Here is an 18,190-nt window from a genome sequence, read left to right on the forward strand (position 1 = left end):
AAATTGCGTGTTAACACGTAAATGACGTGTTAACACGTACCAACGTGTTAACGCGTAAATGACGTGTTAACGCGTAAATTACGTGTTAACACGCAATTGCGCGTTAACACGTTTGTTGCAGACGTTTTGGCCCCAACGGCCTTCCATACATCAGACCAGTGTTTTTCTGTGAGTTTCCTGTGACGTCACTCAGATAATGGCGTGTTTGGCGCCCTCTCGCTGGATTAAACCAACAAATCACGAGATGTAGATTATTGATCAGCTCTGCATGTAGACTGTATGTATGAGAGCCAGTGATTAGATCAGTGAAAAATACAATAGAAAGGTTAATGGATTTAATGATTTCCACTACAAATACAAGTAAAAGCATTAAAAGCTATTAAAATGTTTTTGTCCAGTGTGTTTCTAGGTTTCTAGTGTGTTTTGGGACAATCCTTATGGTCCATTAGAGTTTTAATTAAGTAATTTCCATTATGGGCCGCACGGTGGCTCTGTGGTTAGCACTGTGGCCCCACAGCAAAAAGGTCTCTGGTTCAAGTTCCAACTGGGCCAGTTGGCATTCCTGTGTGGAGTTTGCATGTTCTCCCCGTGTTGGCATGGGTTTCCTCCGGGTGCTCTGGTTTCCCGCACAGTCCAAAGACATGTAGTTAAGGTGAATTGCGAAGGCTAAATTGTCCATAGTGTACCAGTGTGAGTGTGTTAGGATGTTTCTCTGAGATTGGTTGCAGCTGGAAGGGCATCCGTGGCTTAAAACATATGCTAGATAAGTTGGTGGTTCATTCCACTGTGGCGACCCCTGATTAATCAAGGGACTAAGCCGAAAAGGAAATGAATGAATGAAGGTTCCTGCACTAGTGCGCCCAATGGCTACAAGTATAAATGAAACAGACAGTACATGAGAGTGTTTAGAGCTCCATAATCATAACATTATTTAGACATGGGCCAGTATAAGATTCTGACGGTATGGTAACGTTGTCAAAAAGATCACGGTATTGTGATTACTGCTCTAAAATATATTCTTTTTAAATGTCTGGGTAAATTAAACATTTTTTCCTCCTTTGAACACAATATATTTTATTTTCAGAAACTTTTAAATCATTTTGGAGCAGTAACAATATCAGGCTACATAATTCAAATGAATCAATGACTGCTCTCTTTATTAGATTCAAAAGCACAGATTTCTTTACAATTTAAAACAGCATCTTTGGATATCTTTTCTGCTGGAGATACTGTTGTCAAAAAAAACTTTTTATTTATTTGTTTTTTTATTATTGGTTTTAATAACAGTTAACAATAGATTGCAGAAACTTGGTACATTAGAAAAAAATAGATGTTGTTATAATCTGCATAATACAATTTAAAGAATAAAAAAGAAGAAAGAAAAAAATAAAAATTAAAAAAATAAAAAATAAAATAAAATAATTAAAAAATAAAATACAAAACAGAGACCAGGTGGGGAAATTATATAAGTTTATACATCGAAAGCCATTTTTTTTACTTTTAAAAGACTTTTTGTTTTTATGCCCACTGAAGACTAAAAGTCAATTAAAAAAAAATAGCTAGAATTGGATTTTTTCCCAAAAATGTACACTTGTGTAGGCTACAGCACAGTAAAACACCAAAACTTGTGTAATATGTACATTTTTAGTTTCGTTATAAGTAGTCTATTACTTTCTGTTCATGTTATTATAAATAATGTTTCAAAAATAAGGCTATAAAATGACATACTTTAATCACAACACTTAAAATAAACTTTAATTCAGAGCCAAGAATGTGCAGCATTTACTTTTTTAGGTAAATTCAATACAACATACCTTTAACTCCATACAACTACATCTAAATGAACATATGTCCAAAAATGCGATGTGCAGCAAAATCAGGCTTCAATAATGATGATAATAATAATAATAATAATAATAATAATAATAATAATAATAATAATAATAACTCACCGTGCGTTCCGCCACGTTGTCAAATAACTTATCTTCCGTTTTGACGCTGCGGTTCTGCTATTGGTTACGTACGTACTCTCATTAGAATAACAGTAGAAATGCTAATGAACCATTAGCGTAACGGAAGATTTCACTGTCGTAACGGTCGTAGCCTAGCGTCGTCGTCAGTGTTGAAGAATAAAACAACATCATTTTTTTCCACAGCATCTTCAAGGAGCTACAACAAATATGAAACCAGCGCTGGATACCTGAGGTACTTTATGTTTCACGGTTTGATAATCATGATCGTTTGATATGACTGAGCTATTTGAGGCTTTGAATTGCTTTGCGTGGATCATAGCGGATAATTAATCCCATTTAACTGTAAAAATGTGCCATTATTTGTGATTACAATGAGCTGCATTATTCATCTCTGAGTTCATTCATAGCCTTTACGTAGCAATATAATTACGGAAGAAACTGAAGAATAACTTTAGATAGCTAGATATTGATGCTAATAAATAGATAATGTCAAGTTAACATAGCCTACTAAGCCTAACATTATTTTCATGACAAACAATAATAAAGCACGAAGCCAAATGTGCCTCTCACTCGGTTATTATTATGTGTATAAATTATTTGTGGAAAAAAAACCCTGTTATTTGAAGTTATTAGTATCTTTTTAATGCAAGTTCCCCAAACCAGTCGTCATGTGCAGAAAAAGGTGGGTAACTATATATATATATATATATATATATATATATATATATATATATATATATATATATATATATATATACATACAGTTAAATTCAGAATTATTAGCCCCCCTGTTTATTTTTTCCTCAATTTCTTTTTAACGGAAAGCAGAATTTTCCAGCACATTTCTAAACATAATAGTTTTAATAACTCATTTCTAATAACTGAATTATTTTACCTTTGCCATGATGACAGCACATAATATTAGACTATATATTATTTAAGACACTTCTGTACAGCCTAAAGTGACATTTAAAGGCTTAACTAGGTTAATGAGGGTGATTAGGCAGGTTAGGGTAATTAGGCAAGTTATTGTATAATGATGGTTTGTTCTGTAGACTATCGTAAAAAATATATAGCTTAAAGGGGCTAATAATTTTGTCCTTAAAAATAAAAAATAAATTAAAAGGGGGCTAATAATTCTGACTTAAACTGTATATATATATATATATATATATATATATATATATATATATATATATATATATATATATATATATATATATATATATTTATATGTTTGGAAATCAGTCTTAAAATATAAATTCTGAATCTGTTGTTTTAATATGCTAAATTATCTTGTAATACATGGACTATTAATTAGTCTATGTATTGATGGACATCAGTAGTCAAACAATGTCATCCTGTTTAATCAATATAAATGTTATGTACACATAATAATGTAATCTGCACAGACTCAGATGGCATGTAAGGAATATGAACAGTGGCCCACACCATGCTTAAGATTACGCCATGCTCTTAAAAGTAGCTATATACAGTCCAGTGCTCAGGATATATAGTTGAAGTCAGAATTATTAGTCCCTCTGTTTATTTTTTCCCCCATTTTCTGTTTAACGGAGAGAAGATTTTTTTTTTCAACACATTTGTAATCATAATAGTTTTAATAACTCATTTCTAATAACTGATTTCTTTTATCTTTGTCATTATGACAGTAAATAATATTTTACTAGATATTTTTTAAGACACTTCTATGCAGCTTAAAGTGACATTTAAAGGCTTAACTAGGTAAATTACGTGTACTAGGCAGGCTAGGGTAATTAGGCAAGATGAAACAAAATGCTTAAAGTGAGTCGTGACTAATAATATTGACCTTAAAATGGTTTTTAAAAAAATTAAAAACTGCTTTTATTTAGCAATTAAAGCTGCGGTCACACTGGACTTTTCTCCCCATAGACTTCCGTTCATATGTACACAAATGCGTCAGACCGAAAACGCAAGCTCATGTGACAAGTTTCGCAGTTTGCTGTGTTGCAAAGTTCAAGCTTGGTGAACTCTGACCTGTGAAATCGCATCACTTGACTGTGTGAGGCCAATCGAGGATCAAAACATGACCTCTCTGAACAGAAATTTAAAATATAGTACTTCAACTGTACATATGAATATATAATGAGTACACCCCATTTTGAAAATGAATATTTGTATCAATTTCTCAGTGAATATAGGTAATATATATTGGTACATTTGAACAAAACAAATTTATTAAACAGGTATATTTATTAAAAATATTATATAAAAATATAATATAAAATATTTTAGTCACAGAACATCTTTAGAAATGGAAATTATTGCAAAATAAATTACTAACTACAACATTTCAACAAAAAAATCCCTGTCTTTCTCTTGTCTTTTTTGTGCTATTTTTTGAAAATGTTATTTAATATTTTTCCATAACATATACATTTGGTCTGCTAATTTTTGAGCCATTACTGTAAATTATTTTGTTAGATAAGCTCCAGATTTGGCTTCAGTACTGACTAATTTAATGTATATGCACAAATATAATATTGCATATCCAATAGTATCCAGGATATATATAATATATATATATATATATATATATATATATATATATATATATATATATATATATATATATATATATATATATATATTTTTTTTTTTTTTTTTTGGCAAATAAATTAAATAATTTTAGTCTTATACAGGTCTAGATTTATTTTATATAGATTAAAAGGCTGGGTTAGTGTCAAAACAGTACTGAAAGCAGATTAGACTGCCATTAGGAGGAGATGAGAGTGAATAATAGATTAGATCTAGATTACTATAAATGAATCATTGTAAATATACTGATTATAATGGTTTTTATTTCTGTTTTATCAAAATGTTGATCATTAAATGTAGTTTATTCTGATCTATTAATATTTTTTATTAATGTATATGAATAGTGTTATATTGAATATGATATATTGGATAATATTATATATAGTGAATAATATTATATATTATTAATATATATATATATATATTTTTTTTTTTATATATTTTACATATATCTATGTTTACGTTCAGTTATTTCACTTTAAAGGCAATACAAAGAACATATTATTTCCCATAAAAGTAGATTTACTGAACATACACACAGAAACTTGAGAAAAATGTCCACTTTATATATATTTATATATCTTTTTTACTACTACTACTACAATTTACTGTGTTTTTATTATATATGTATGTTATTTTCTTAATATAAACTTTATAATTGCTTTGGCCACACCTTTGTAGCATTTTTATGCCAATGAAGCACTTATTGACTTGAATATTAGAGAATCAGAGCTAGATGTTTGTTTTCAAACTGCAGCCGCATCATGCAGCTCTGCTATGATGTCACGGAACATTTAGAATGCTTGGAACTTCTATATGCTCCAGACAGTCAAAATCTCCAACATTTGTTAACGTGAATCAGCCTTTACTACTAGTGTTTGTGAATCTACGGATACTAATATATCTTGCTGAATGAATATTGACACATTTATGGTGGAAATGGAGAATACAAAAGGCAAACAGACGAAGAAGAAGATTTTCTTCAGAAAGCATCACGGTAAATACAGAATCTAAGCATTTATTTAAAGATTTAAACTCAGTTTACCTCTTAATAATGTGTTATTTAGGCAACAAATGATCTCCATTTGAGGGGTAGTTCAGCCAAAATGTAAAATTCTGTGATCATTTATTCAATCTTCACTTGTTTGAGCTTCTTTCTTCTGTTTTACACAAAAATATTACCACCATTGACTTCTACAGTATTTGTTTTTCCTACTATAAAAGTCAATGGTTACATGTTTTACATTTTTTAATTAAATATCTTTAGTGTTCAACAAAAGAAAGAAACACAGTCAAGTTTGGAACTACGTCTGAGTAAATAGGGAGTAAACTTAAGTGAACTATCCCTTTAAATGTGTCATTGAGCGCAAAATGTTAATGTCTTCATGTTTTCCTGCTGTCTTTTAGGCCTCGCTGCTGTTCTTGAGGAGGAGGATGCTTTGTTCAGGGCTAGGCCGGCTGTCAAAGGTATTTATTTGGGTACTTTTACATTTCTATCTTATCAATGTACGTTAAAAGGACGATTTTGACATTTAAACGCTGCAAAAAAAATTTGTTTCTAGTCCGAACATGAAAAAATTCTTAAATTAAGAAGCATTTTGTAGACAAGTAATAAATATTGTCTTGAGTTCAGAAATAATGAGTCAAAATGAAGTGAGTTTTTACTTAAAACAAGCAAAATAATCTCATATCAAAAGAAAAACAAGATTATTTTGCTTGTTTTAAAGATTCACTTTATTTTTTCTGAAAACAAGACAATATTTGTGGCTTGTCTAATTTTTTTTTATATATATTTGGACTAGAAACAAGACAAAACTATAAGTTAGAAAAGCATTTTTGCAGTAAAGGAATGTGTTTGTTTGTAAAATAAGTTATTAAATGGCTTTTTCTTCCCAACAGTCAACGACAAGCCAGGCAAGAGTCAACTGCCACGCCGCAATGACAGATATCAAGGTAAGTCAAATCACAAGCAAAATAGAGTGGAGGAACAATGACGTCAAGTTGTATGCAAAAACCCGGAAGCGAGTTAGCATTTTAGCAGTTCCGGTTCCCTCGTCCTAAAGTCAATGGGCTTTTTGAATGGGATTTCAGTAAAATCCCTTAAATTAGCTACTATAGAAATTATAAACAGTAGTATATAGTAACTATAAACTTTTATTTTCAGTAGGTTATGGATAAAATATAGTAATTTTTATGGTTTATTAAAAAGAAATAGATTTATTGTCATTGTCTAGTGACCCCTCAGGGACCCCCACTATGAGAACCATTGCTGTAAATGATCCATCATGTGATTGTAAATGGTCTAAAGAAAAATATAAATGATAAATGCTCTTAAATAAAACAAATACATTTAGAGAGAGGGTATATAAGTATATAATTTCACTCACCTGGCAAATGGAGGCAACATGAATGGTTCGTGATGAATGAACACCTGTGTACGCCAACAGGAACCTGCTGTATTTTGAGTGTATTTTGAGTAGTATAATACTAAGTAGTGGTGTAACGGATGACAAATCTCACGGTTTGGATCACACTACGAGAAAATGTAACATCTTGTACAACAGATCATATTTATTTTCAATGAATGATTCAACAATTCACACATAAATCTTCATGTTTCATTTTAGGTGTGTTTTTGATATTGCAATATAGGTCTTAAATTGAATACTTAATGGTCCTAAAAAGGTCTTAAAAGGTCTTAAATTTGATATTATGATATTGGCAGAGACCCTGTTAAACCAATAATGATTGTCTTTCTTTCTTGCTTTTCTAGGGCTTGCGGTCATTCTTGATGAGGAGGAAGATGCTCTCTTCAGGGCTAGCCCGGCTGTCAAAGGTATGAAATACTTCAATTTCTGCTTTATGATCTACTGATTATTAATAGATATTGACATTTAACCATGATACTGATATAAATATATACTTATACGGTTTCTGCCCTTTTCTTTTTTTTTCCACAGTGCCTGACACCGCCTCACAGACTCCAACTCCTGCTGATATTTCCACTGGCCCTCAGACTGGCACAGTTTCAGAGACCAATGTTCCCTCTGAGACTGCCACTGAGGAAACCATTGCTGTTGAAGTCAGCATCACCCCGGAACCAACCCCTGCCTCTCAAACTGGCTCTTCTTCAAAGACTGAGGATTCTTCTGAGGAATCGACTGCCGTTGAGAGCAGCACCACCGGTGAAGCCAACACTGCCACTCAAACTGGCTCTTCCTCAGAGACTAAAGATACTTGTGTCACAGTATCGGAGGAATCGACTGCCGTTGAGAGCAGCAACACCGGTGAAACTACCAAAGATTCTCAGACTGGCTCTGTGTCAGAGACCGACATGTCTGAGACGGCCACTGAGAAAACCACTGCTGGAGAAACCAGCACCACCACTGCCGATGAGAGCAGCACCACCTCTGAAACAACCGAAGGTTTGAAAGGTATCATGAAGTACTTCAGTTTCTGGTTTATGCTGTAATGATCAGTGGTCGAGAGTAACCATTATACTCATGTTTACTTATGTTGTTTCTGCTTTCTTTTTTATGCCACAGTACCTGAGACTGCTACTGCCTCGAAGACCCCTGTTGAAAATTCCACTGGCCCTCAGACTGGCAGAGTTTCAGAGACTGATGTTACCTCTGAGACTGTGACTGAGGAAACAACAACCAGCTCTGCCTCTTCCTCAGAGACTGAAGATACTTGTGTCACAGTCACTGAGGAATCGACTGCCAGTGAGAGCAGAACCACCGGTGAAGCCAACACTGCCTCTCAAACTGCCTCTTCCTCAAAGACTGAAGATACTTCTGTCACAGTCACTGAGGAATCGACTGCCAGTGAGAGCAGAACCACCGGTGAACCCCACAGTGCTTCTCAGACTGGCACTGACTCAGAGACCAATGCTCCCTCTGAGACTGTCACTGAGGAAACCACTGCTGGAGAGAGCAGCACCACATCTGAAGACACCACTGCCTCTCAAACTGGCACAGTCTCAGAGACTGACGATACTTCTGTCGCAGTCACTGAGGAATCCACCGCCAATGAGAGCAGCACCATCGATGAAACTACCAGTGAATCTCAGACTGACACTCTCTCAGACAGCGATGTTACCTTTCAGACAGTCATTGAGACAGCCACTGACCAAGATGCCACCAACAACGGATATGAAATCGACAATATTTTGGACATAGTAAATACCGTTGATTTGTTATCTGAAGAGAGACTATTAATGATAGCAAAATCAGCACATGATGCAACATCACCAATACACCGTGGAAGGACACTGTTTCAGAGGAGGAGAGAATATGTGAAACACTCAGTCATGGTTACACAGAGGTTACATATGAGGTTGCCAGTACCAGTGAGTCTACAACCGATTCTGAGGTTACTTGCACTCCTGGGAATTTCACTGCCTCTGAATCCTCCAGTGCCCACCAGACTGGCTCTGCATCATAAAGTGAGCTTTCCTCTGAGACAGTCACTGAGAATAATGGTGTCACTGAGGCCAGGACCTCATCTGAAACCACCACTGACCCTCAGCCAGCCAGCATCTCAGAGACTGGGATTACCTCAGAGACAGTTGCTGAGAATAACGACGATATTGCATTTGAGAATGCCAACCTCAATGCGTCTACAACTGTCTCTGAGATTAAATCTTCCATTGACACTGCCGATAACACCAATGTCACTGAGACCAATACTGCTCCCGAAACCACTACGGCTCAACAGACTGGAAGTGCCCCAGAGAGTGAGTTTAACTCTAAAGAAGTCACTGAGAACACCACTGAAAGTGAGACCAGCACCACCTCTGGAACCACCACTGCCCCTTAGGCTGTCACTGTCTCACAGCGTGAGATTACCTCTCAGTCAGTTACTGAGAATCTCGCTGTCAATGAGACCACTATTGACATCACCTCAGAGACAGCTACTGAGAGTGACAACAGCATTATATTTGAGGTTGCCACTACCATTAAGGCTACAACTCTCTCTGAGGTTTCTGGTACCCCTGATACAGCCCCAGAGACCAGCACTGCCCCTGAGACCAGCACTGCCCCTGAGACCAGGACTGCCCCTATTGAAACCAACAGTGCCCCTACTGAGTCCAGGACTACCTCTTCTGAGACCAGCAGTGATCCTTCTGGGACTAGGACGACCCCTAAGACCAGCAGTGCCCCTTCTGAGTCCAGGATTGCCTTTCCTGAGACCAGGACTGCCTCCCCTAAGACCAGTTGTGCCTCTAAGACCAGTAGTGCCCTTAAGACCAGCAGTGCCCTTTCTAAGACCATCAGTACCCTTTCTGACACCAGCAGTGCCCTTTCTAAGACAAGGACTGCCCCTCCTCAGATCAGGACCACCTCTCAGATTTATGGGACTGATGCGGTATCTGAGATGACATCGCCCCGCAATGCGACAGTGTCTTTCAGATTGACACCGTCTCCAGTGACATTACCTTTCACGCTGAAAACACCAACACAGTCTCTGAGATGGACACTGCCACATATACGTCTCACTGTCTGACAAGTATTTCCCGGTGGAGGAAGGACCACCTTCAATGATTAACCAAAACTTTACCATACAACTGAGAAGAGGAAGAAGTCGTGCCACTGTTCTTTTGCTCACCGGGCTCTTCTCCCTCACAGATGTCAGCCGCCCTTCCATACTGTAGCAGACGGCGGTCGAGTATCATCATGGCAAGCTCTTCCAGTGCTCCTCACTCACGGTGCCTGGCCAGAGCACTTAATTGGTGGATGGTATTCCCCCGTCTCCATATGGAAGGTAATGGCTTCTCTACCACATAGGTGGCAGCAAGAGCTCGTACCTTTGGTCTTCCTGCTTGTCCCCATCATGGTGGACAGGACTTAGACTTGCTTGAACGGTGGTGACTCCCTTGTGCCCTCTCAGATGACAGTCGCCCTTCCATTCTGTGGTAGACGGTGGTCGAGTATGTTTCTTTTACTCCTCCGTCTCCAGATGGCAGGTGATGGTTTCTTTGACTCGCCAACAAGGTGTGCCTCCTTCCTCCCGGGCTTCAGGATGACATGCTGAGAAAAGAACTGTATATATTGTGTGTATATATTGAAAAAAAATGTAAAAATACATGAAAACCTTGAAACAAATAAACTGGAGGAGATGGGGTGGTGGTGGGCCTCCACAAACTGGCGACAGCCTCATTTTTTTACCAAAATACTCTATATATGTGTAATATATAAATCAGAAGGCCACATCTCAAGCATCTGCAGAATTGTTTGTTAAGGAATTGCCAAACTATGACAATGGTATCAATGTAATTATTCATGCTTTGATGACCTCTCGGTTAGATTGGTGTTATGCATTATTAGGTGGTCGCCCTGTAAGCATAATAAATAACTATCTAGATTTAACACACATCTCTTTTGTAATTTGAATGGCATCTACCCTGATGTTAGTCTGTTTTTCCTTATCCCGAGGCCAACATAATCTTGGATCCGGCCTGTATCCAGAGCAGATGGTTATCGCGGGCATTGAGAGCACAAGACTGATTCCTGCAGAGACCCCAGTGACATCCTTGAACCTGCACCTGCTCCACAACTGATGCTCATTGTGGAGTTTTGGTTACCTGCCGTGGTCACCTCTGGCTTGTTTGTTTGGGGTCGGCAGAACTGATCTTCAATGTATCATCCTTCAACAGTGACATTTGTAATAAACAGAACTGAAATAAACTGAATCGAGCTTTATTTGTTTTCAATTGGAATGAATGAGTAGACACTAAATAGAGCATCGCTTTTAGAAAAAGAAAAAAACTACTACTGAAACTAACAAAAACTAAACTAATTTCATAATATTGAAACTAATACAAAAACTAGTAATTCTGCCTCTAAAGCTAATTTAAAAAGAGCTGAATTTAAAAACAAGACAAAACGAAATAAAAACAAACTAATAAAAAAATCCAAAACTATTATAACCTCGTTTACAGGAAGAGTCCAAGCTGGAGTGTAGAGAGACATTTATTGAGTTCTTTCAAAAGTGCCTTACATTATGACTTGAGGTAAATTCAGACATCATCATAAGACAGACATTTCAAGACAAACCTGCTTTCAAATACACGCTGATATGATTTCCCCGTGTTTTTAACACGTCTTTTGTTTATATTTCAGAACAACACCATGGCATTAGGGTTGGGCGATGTTGACCAATTTGGCATCGTACGATGTCTAATGTGAAACATTGCGAAGAACAATGCCATCGTCATTGTAGTGAGTTAATGATTTATGAATAATTAATTAATTCATAACGAATTAATTATGTGTAGCCTACTGTTTCAACTAGCTGACCCGCATGCTCTTTACCCATAACCAAACCATAAATAAATAAAGATAAGTTACACACAAATGACCACCTGTCAATCACCTTTCCCACAAGATTCTGGTATGAATAGGCAGTGACCTGTGTCAGTATTACGCCCCATTCATTCGAGGCGTCAGCGTCAATGCTTCCCATTTACTTTGAATGGGTGACGTCAGGTGCTGCCGAAATGCATTGTGGATGCGTCGGCGCCACTTCAGAGGTGTTGCTCACTGCAGAAGTTGGGACCAGCTCAACTTTTCAAGCGCCAACAGAAGCGTCAGCCAATCAGATCTCTGTATGCAAATACACCAGCAAGACAGTGGCCTATTGCTTACTGAATTTCATTGGCTGACGCTTCAATGATGATCGCTTCAGCCCCAACTTCAGACACGCCTCCAGTCAAGCGTTGACGCTGAAGCCCCGTGTGAATGGGGCGTAAGGGCGTCTACAAACCTAATTGGTAAAAATGGTGTAAAACCAACAGGAACCAACCAACAGTGTCTGGTTTACACTAAAATGACTAAGTACAAGTGTGAAAGTGAAAGACTGAAGCACTGTACTGACGCTGTGACACGTTACCTGATAGATTCAGAAGACCGAAGAGTCGTTAGATAGAGACAAGAGTTAACAACTATAGTGAGACGCCATCCAGCGCTACATCCTTGATTAACTGCCTGACGTGCACTGTTCTCTGGGGTTTTGTGCTCAAGCCTGCAGGAGCTCAGATGCGCGCATATGCTGCATCTGATTCCTGTCAATTTTACATAGTCGTTGTATTTGCACTGTATTTTGCACTGTCTGGAGCCAGCACCTAAGCTTTTCACTCATAGCACACGTGCTGCTGATGATGTGACAATAAAAGTGATTTGACATGACAGTGTGTGTGTTGTGTGGTCACATGACGTGCGTTTTCAGCAGTATAGTGTGGACGGAGATCTGTTCACAAATGGTAGGTGAATCTCCAGCGTGGATCATTTTCATTCCAAACCGCCATTTTAAAACTAAGACATAGAAGTGTAAACGGGGCCTGAGCGGGTTGCTGCTGTGACGGGGCCGGGGCCGAGAATGTCTATTAGCCATCGGCGATGGATGATGGCATTGTCTATCGACCCAACCCTACATGAAACATGGCTCACAAACACTGAAACAGCAGGGAATTAATGATGCCGCCCTGCAAAACAAAGAGCAGTAACTACGCAAACGCCTTGAAGGAACAGTTCACATAAAATTTATAATATTTACTTAATATTTACTCAGCTCAAGTGGTTCTAAACCTTATTGGCTTTCTTGTTGAATCTTTCAAAGAACGTTGGGGAAAAAAGCAGCCCTTGACATCAGTAGTAGGAACAAGAAGTGAAGTTTCACAAACTAATTTCGAGAGGAGCAGTTGATATGACTGAGCACGGATCAGTAATGATCCAATCAAAGTGATCCAAGCCTACATTAAGGCTGCTTTCACACCTGTGAATTGATTCAGTTGTTCCGAAACAGAGATTAAAATTGTTACATTGTTGCTTTATGCTCTTGGAGCGGTTCGCTTTCACACTGCAAAGTTTCTAATCGGACCAAAAGAGCTAAAACAAGTCACGTGCGAGTAAACTCTCCTTACATTGGTCAGAGTGTCAGGGTTTATTTTGCAGCGTCCCGCTCAGCTGTCAGGAGAGGTGGTGGTTTTGTGGTGATTGACAGGGTGCGCGCGCGCGACATGTCTGAGGAGAGACACGGTGGGGAGGGGTGAGAAGAGTGCGCGACGATGCCTATTTGAGGACCGGGAGGGAGACGCGAGATTACCGGGAGATCATCACTCGTTTGCGGGCATCCGGAGACTCGCGAAACTTCCCGCCCTACTCATAATACTCTCTTCATATAGCCGTAAGCCTATTACATATCCATAAAACACTGTGTTATAACCGCGCTCGGATCGGACCGCTTTCTCACTGCAATCGAACCGTTCCAGGGTTCGTTTCAATCGAGCCGAGACCACCTCATTCAAGCGATCTCGGAGCGATTACTTAGGCGCGGAAAAGAGCGCGATTGCCCTGTTCACATATGCCAATCGAACCGCGCTAACTGGGCAAACGAGACACGTTCCCAAACAAAAGTGTAGGTGTGAAAGCACCCTAAGGGTGCTTTCACATCTGTGGTTCGGTTCATTTGGTTCGGACCAAGGGCAATAAATGATGCATTGTTGCATTTTCTGAAGTCTTTGGGTCGTTTTCACACCACTCTGATTGCTTTGATCCGAACCTGATGAAAAGAACCAAAATGCAGTCATGTGACAAAACCCACATCACTCATTGGCCAGATGTTGTTGAACGTATTTCCTAAACTGCTTTTCGACTGGTCAGAGTTAACGTGCGGGAAAATGCCAGTGAACTCCCGCAAGTAAACAAACCGGCAGACAAAATGTGGCTTTTGACTAAGGAGGGACGACTTGCTGGCTGATTGTACCCCTGCTCATAGTACACTAAATAGTTTGTATACATCACTTTAGACAAACTATACATTTCGAGAATGAAGTGTGGCTGCGGCTGGAAAACAATGTTTTAATGCATCGCAAACATCGTTCAAGAGTTCACACTTAGCTAATGACCAATAAAGCGTAATTGGCATGCTGTCCCGGTAGCAAAAACCCGGAAGCGAGTTAGCATTTTAGCAGTTCCGGTTCCCTCGTCCTAAAGTCAATGGGTTTTTTGAATGGGATTTCAGTAAAATCACTTAAATTAGCTACTATAGAAATTATAAACAGTAGTATATAGTAACTATAAACTTTTATTTTATTTTCAGTAGGTTAAGGATAAAATATAGTAATTTTTATGGTTTATTAAAAATGAATAGATTTATTGTCATTGTCTAGTGACCCCTCAGGGACCCCCACTATGAGAACCATTGCTGTAAATGATCCATCATGTGATTGTAAATGGTCTAAAGAAAAATATAAATGATAAATGCTCTTAAATAAAACAAATACATTTAGAGAGAGGGTATATAAGTATATAATTTCACTCACCTGGCAAATGGAGGCAACATGAATGGTTTGTGATGAATGAACACCTGTGTACGCCAACAGGAACCTGCTGTATTTTGAGTGTATTTTGAGTAGTATAATACTAAGTAGTGGTGTAACGGATGACAAATCTCACGGTTTGGATCACACTAGGAGAAAATGTAACATCTTGTACAACAGATCATATTTATTTTCAATGAATGATTCAACAATTCACACATAAATCTTCATGTTTCATTTTAGGTGTGTTTTTGATATTGCAATATAGATATTAAATGTAATACTTAATGGTCCTAAAAAGGTCTTAAAAGGTCTTAAATTTGATATTATGATATTGGCAGAGACCCTGTTAAACCAATAATGATTGTCTTTCTTTCTTGCTTTTCTAGGGCTTGCGGTCATTCTTGATGAGGAGGAAGATGCTCTCTTCAGGGCTAGCCCGGCTGTCAAAGGTATGAAATACTTCAATTTCTGCTTTATGATCTACTGATTATTAATAGATATTGACATTTAACAAGAGTAAGCATGATACTGATATAAATATATACTTATACGGTTTCTGCCCTTTTCTTTTTTTTCCACAGTGCCTGACACCGCCTCACAGACTCCAACTCCTGCTGATATTTCCACTGGCCCTCAGACTGGCACAGTTTCAGAGATCAATGTTCCCTCTGAGACTGCCACTGAGGAAACCATTGCTGTTGAAGTCAGCATCACCCCGGAACCAACCCCTGCCTCTCAAACTGGCTCTTCTTCAAAGACTGATGATTCTTCTGAGGAATCGACTGCCGTTGAGAGCAGCACCACCGGTGAAGCCAACACTGCCACTCAAACTGGCTCTTCCTCAGAGACTAAAGATACTTGTGTCACAGTATCGGAGGAATCGACTGCCGTTGAGAGCAGCAACACCGGTGAAACTACCAAAGATTCTCAGACTGGCTCTGTGTCAGAGACCGACATGTCTGAGACTGTGACTGAGGAAACAACAACCAGCTCTGCCTCTTCTTCAGAGACTGAAGATACTTGTGTCACAGTCACTGAGGAATCGACTGCTAGTGAGAGCAGAACCACCGGTGAAGCCAACACTGCCTCTCAAACTGCCTCTTCCTCAAAGACTGAAGATACTTCTGTCACAGTCACTGAGGAATCGACTGCCAGTGAGAGCAGAACCACCGGTGAACCCCACAGTGCTTCTCAGACTGGCACTGACTCAGAGACCAATGCTCCCTCTGAGACTGTCACTGAGGAAACCACTGCTGGAGAGAGCAGCACCACATCTGAAGACACCACTGCCTCTCAAACTGGCACAGTCTCAGAGACTGACGATACTTCTGTCGCAGTCACTGAGGAATCCACCGCCAATGAGAGCAGCACCATCGATGAAACTACCAGTGAATCTCAGACTGACACTCTCTCAGACAGCGATGTTACCTTTCAGACAGTCATTGAGACAGCCACTGACCAAGATGCCACCAACAACGGTTATGAAGTCGACAATATTTTGGACATAGTAAATACCGTTGATTTGTTATCTGAAGAGAGACTATTGTGACGACCCCTTGTGGTCGTTTGTGGCTGGGGTGTGGGTGTCGGTCTGTGCATCTGTGTGTGTGTGTGTGTTGCAGGTCCAGCTGATTGCGCTGGGATTGAGAACACCGGTTTGTGATTGAGTTGCTCTGCTATAAATAGCGTGTTCGTTTCAGACGAGGAGAGGCTGCACGTGGAATCTGGTCACTTACCTTTCGGCTGGGATCGGTTTTGGACCTGATGGGCTAGCAACATGACCTTTGATAATAGTAAATAAATATATTTTTGTACCGCAATTGTACTCGACTTCTCCTTATTTGTGGTGACCGGTTTAGGTCATAACAAATGGCTCGTCTAAAACATTTTTCTTAGACTGGTTAAATTTGGTATTGTTTGTATAATTTTTGTTATTGTTTTGGATTTTGTTAAATTTGTTTTGGTTAATTGGTTATGATGATAAAACTGAAATTTGATTTATTATTGGGAGAATCGAGTGCAATTGTATTGAAAGAATAGACTTATTTTGTGTAATTCCATGCACAGCTGGTTGACATTTCAAATAGCCCTGTGAATTAATTTCGTTGTTAGGATTAAGTGATATGTCTCTTGGGACATGTCAATTTTTTTTTTTTAGTTTGTTATTTTTGAGCAGATCGGTGGTTAGAGCTATGTCTCGGGAGCACGCCGAGGTGTGAGAGAATCGCCAATATAATTGGTTGTTGTTCTCAGCCTGCGGTATTTGGTGCATAAAAACCCACCACTGTATGCTTGAAGACTAGGGTCTACTTAGTTAGATTTATGTATAGTTATAGGTTGCGAAATTAATATACAGGGCGCAAATATATTTGTTGTCTCCAGTGGGTGTGGCAAGGAGGTAAATTACTTAAGGGGTTTATTGATTATTCTTTTTCTTTTATTTTGTATATGTGTGTGTATATATATATGTATGTATGTATGTATATGTATATAGACATATATAGATTGTTTTTTCTTTCTCTTTCGTTGTGCCCCTTCTGTTCCTGATTATGACGTCAATTGAAGTAGGTGAGTTTATTGAGAATCCTTCTGAGCAAATATTTAATTTGTTAACAAAAGACCAATTGATCGAGATTGCAGCCCACTATGGTATTGTCCTTACGACAAATGATAAAAAACTGAAAGAAAATGTTAGGGCAGTTTTAAAGATGGCTTTTATAGAGAAAGGGATTATGTCTTCAGAAGTAGGGGTTTCGGTTACGAGGTATCCCTCTACTACCTTTACCTTTGAACAACAGAAAGAGTTGGTACTTCTCCAGTTAGAACAGCGAAAATTGGAGTTTAAAATGGAAATTGAGAAACGAAAATTAGAACAGGAAACTATTTTGGCACAACAATCTTTGGAAAATAGAAAATTAGATCTTCAACAGCAACGTTTGGATCTAATGAAGGATGGAAAAGTGAGATTAAACGATGATGATTTAGGTGAAGGAGCAGAGGGGGGGCTACCTTCTGTTAATTTTAATGTAGCAGCAAACTTGCGATTAATGCCTTTGTTTAATGAAGAAGATGTGGATACATTTTTTTTGTTATTTGAACGAGTTGCGGACAATCAGAGTTGGCCGGAGGCCGAACGATCGTTAATGTTACGGTGTGTTTTGACGGGTAAAGCACAGAAAGCTTATTCTGCTTTGAGTTTGGCCGATAGTCAAAATTATGATAAAGTTAAAAAGGCCGTTTTGAAGGCATACAAATTGGTTCCAGAAGCGTATCGCCAAAAATTCCGTGGTTTAAGAAAGAAGTTTACCCAGTCATA

At 38.3% G+C, this 18,190-nt stretch overlaps 2 protein-coding genes across 3 annotated transcripts; both read left to right on the top strand.

Annotated features, from left to right (window-relative positions):
- The first annotated feature begins 1,961 nt into the window (after positions 1-1,961).
- LOC101885280 (uncharacterized) lies at positions 1,962-11,866 on the top strand. 2 transcript variants are annotated; one of them, XM_087301920.1, is made up of 6 exons: positions 1,962-2,205; positions 5,958-6,017; positions 6,450-6,503; positions 7,324-7,386; positions 7,511-7,984; positions 8,096-11,866. In XM_087301920.1, the coding sequence occupies exons 5-6, from the start codon at positions 7,885-7,887 to the stop codon at positions 9,931-9,933; spliced, it is 1,938 nt and encodes a 645-aa protein (XP_087158046.1). In that variant the 5' UTR covers positions 1,962-2,205; positions 5,958-6,017; positions 6,450-6,503; positions 7,324-7,386; positions 7,511-7,884; the 3' UTR covers positions 9,934-11,866. The 2 variants fall into 2 exon arrangements, with proteins under 2 accessions (XP_087158046.1, XP_087158045.1); XM_087301919.1 differs by lacking the exon at positions 1,962-2,205 and adding an exon at positions 5,264-5,547.
- Positions 11,867-15,207: 3,341 nt separating this feature from the next.
- On the top strand, positions 15,208-17,546 carry LOC110438244 (uncharacterized). Its single transcript, XM_087301966.1, has 2 exons — positions 15,208-15,323; positions 15,456-17,546. Exon 2 carries the CDS (start codon positions 15,830-15,832, stop codon positions 16,421-16,423), a length of 594 nt encoding a protein of 197 aa, XP_087158092.1. The 5' UTR covers positions 15,208-15,323; positions 15,456-15,829; the 3' UTR covers positions 16,424-17,546.
- The last annotated feature ends 644 nt before the right edge of the window (positions 17,547-18,190 follow it).

The sequence above is a fragment of the Danio rerio genome, chromosome 21, assembly GCF_052040795.2.
Source record: "Danio rerio strain M-AB ecotype USA chromosome 21, GRCz13ab, whole genome shotgun sequence".
Lineage (NCBI taxonomy): Eukaryota > Metazoa > Chordata > Actinopteri > Cypriniformes > Danionidae > Danio > Danio rerio.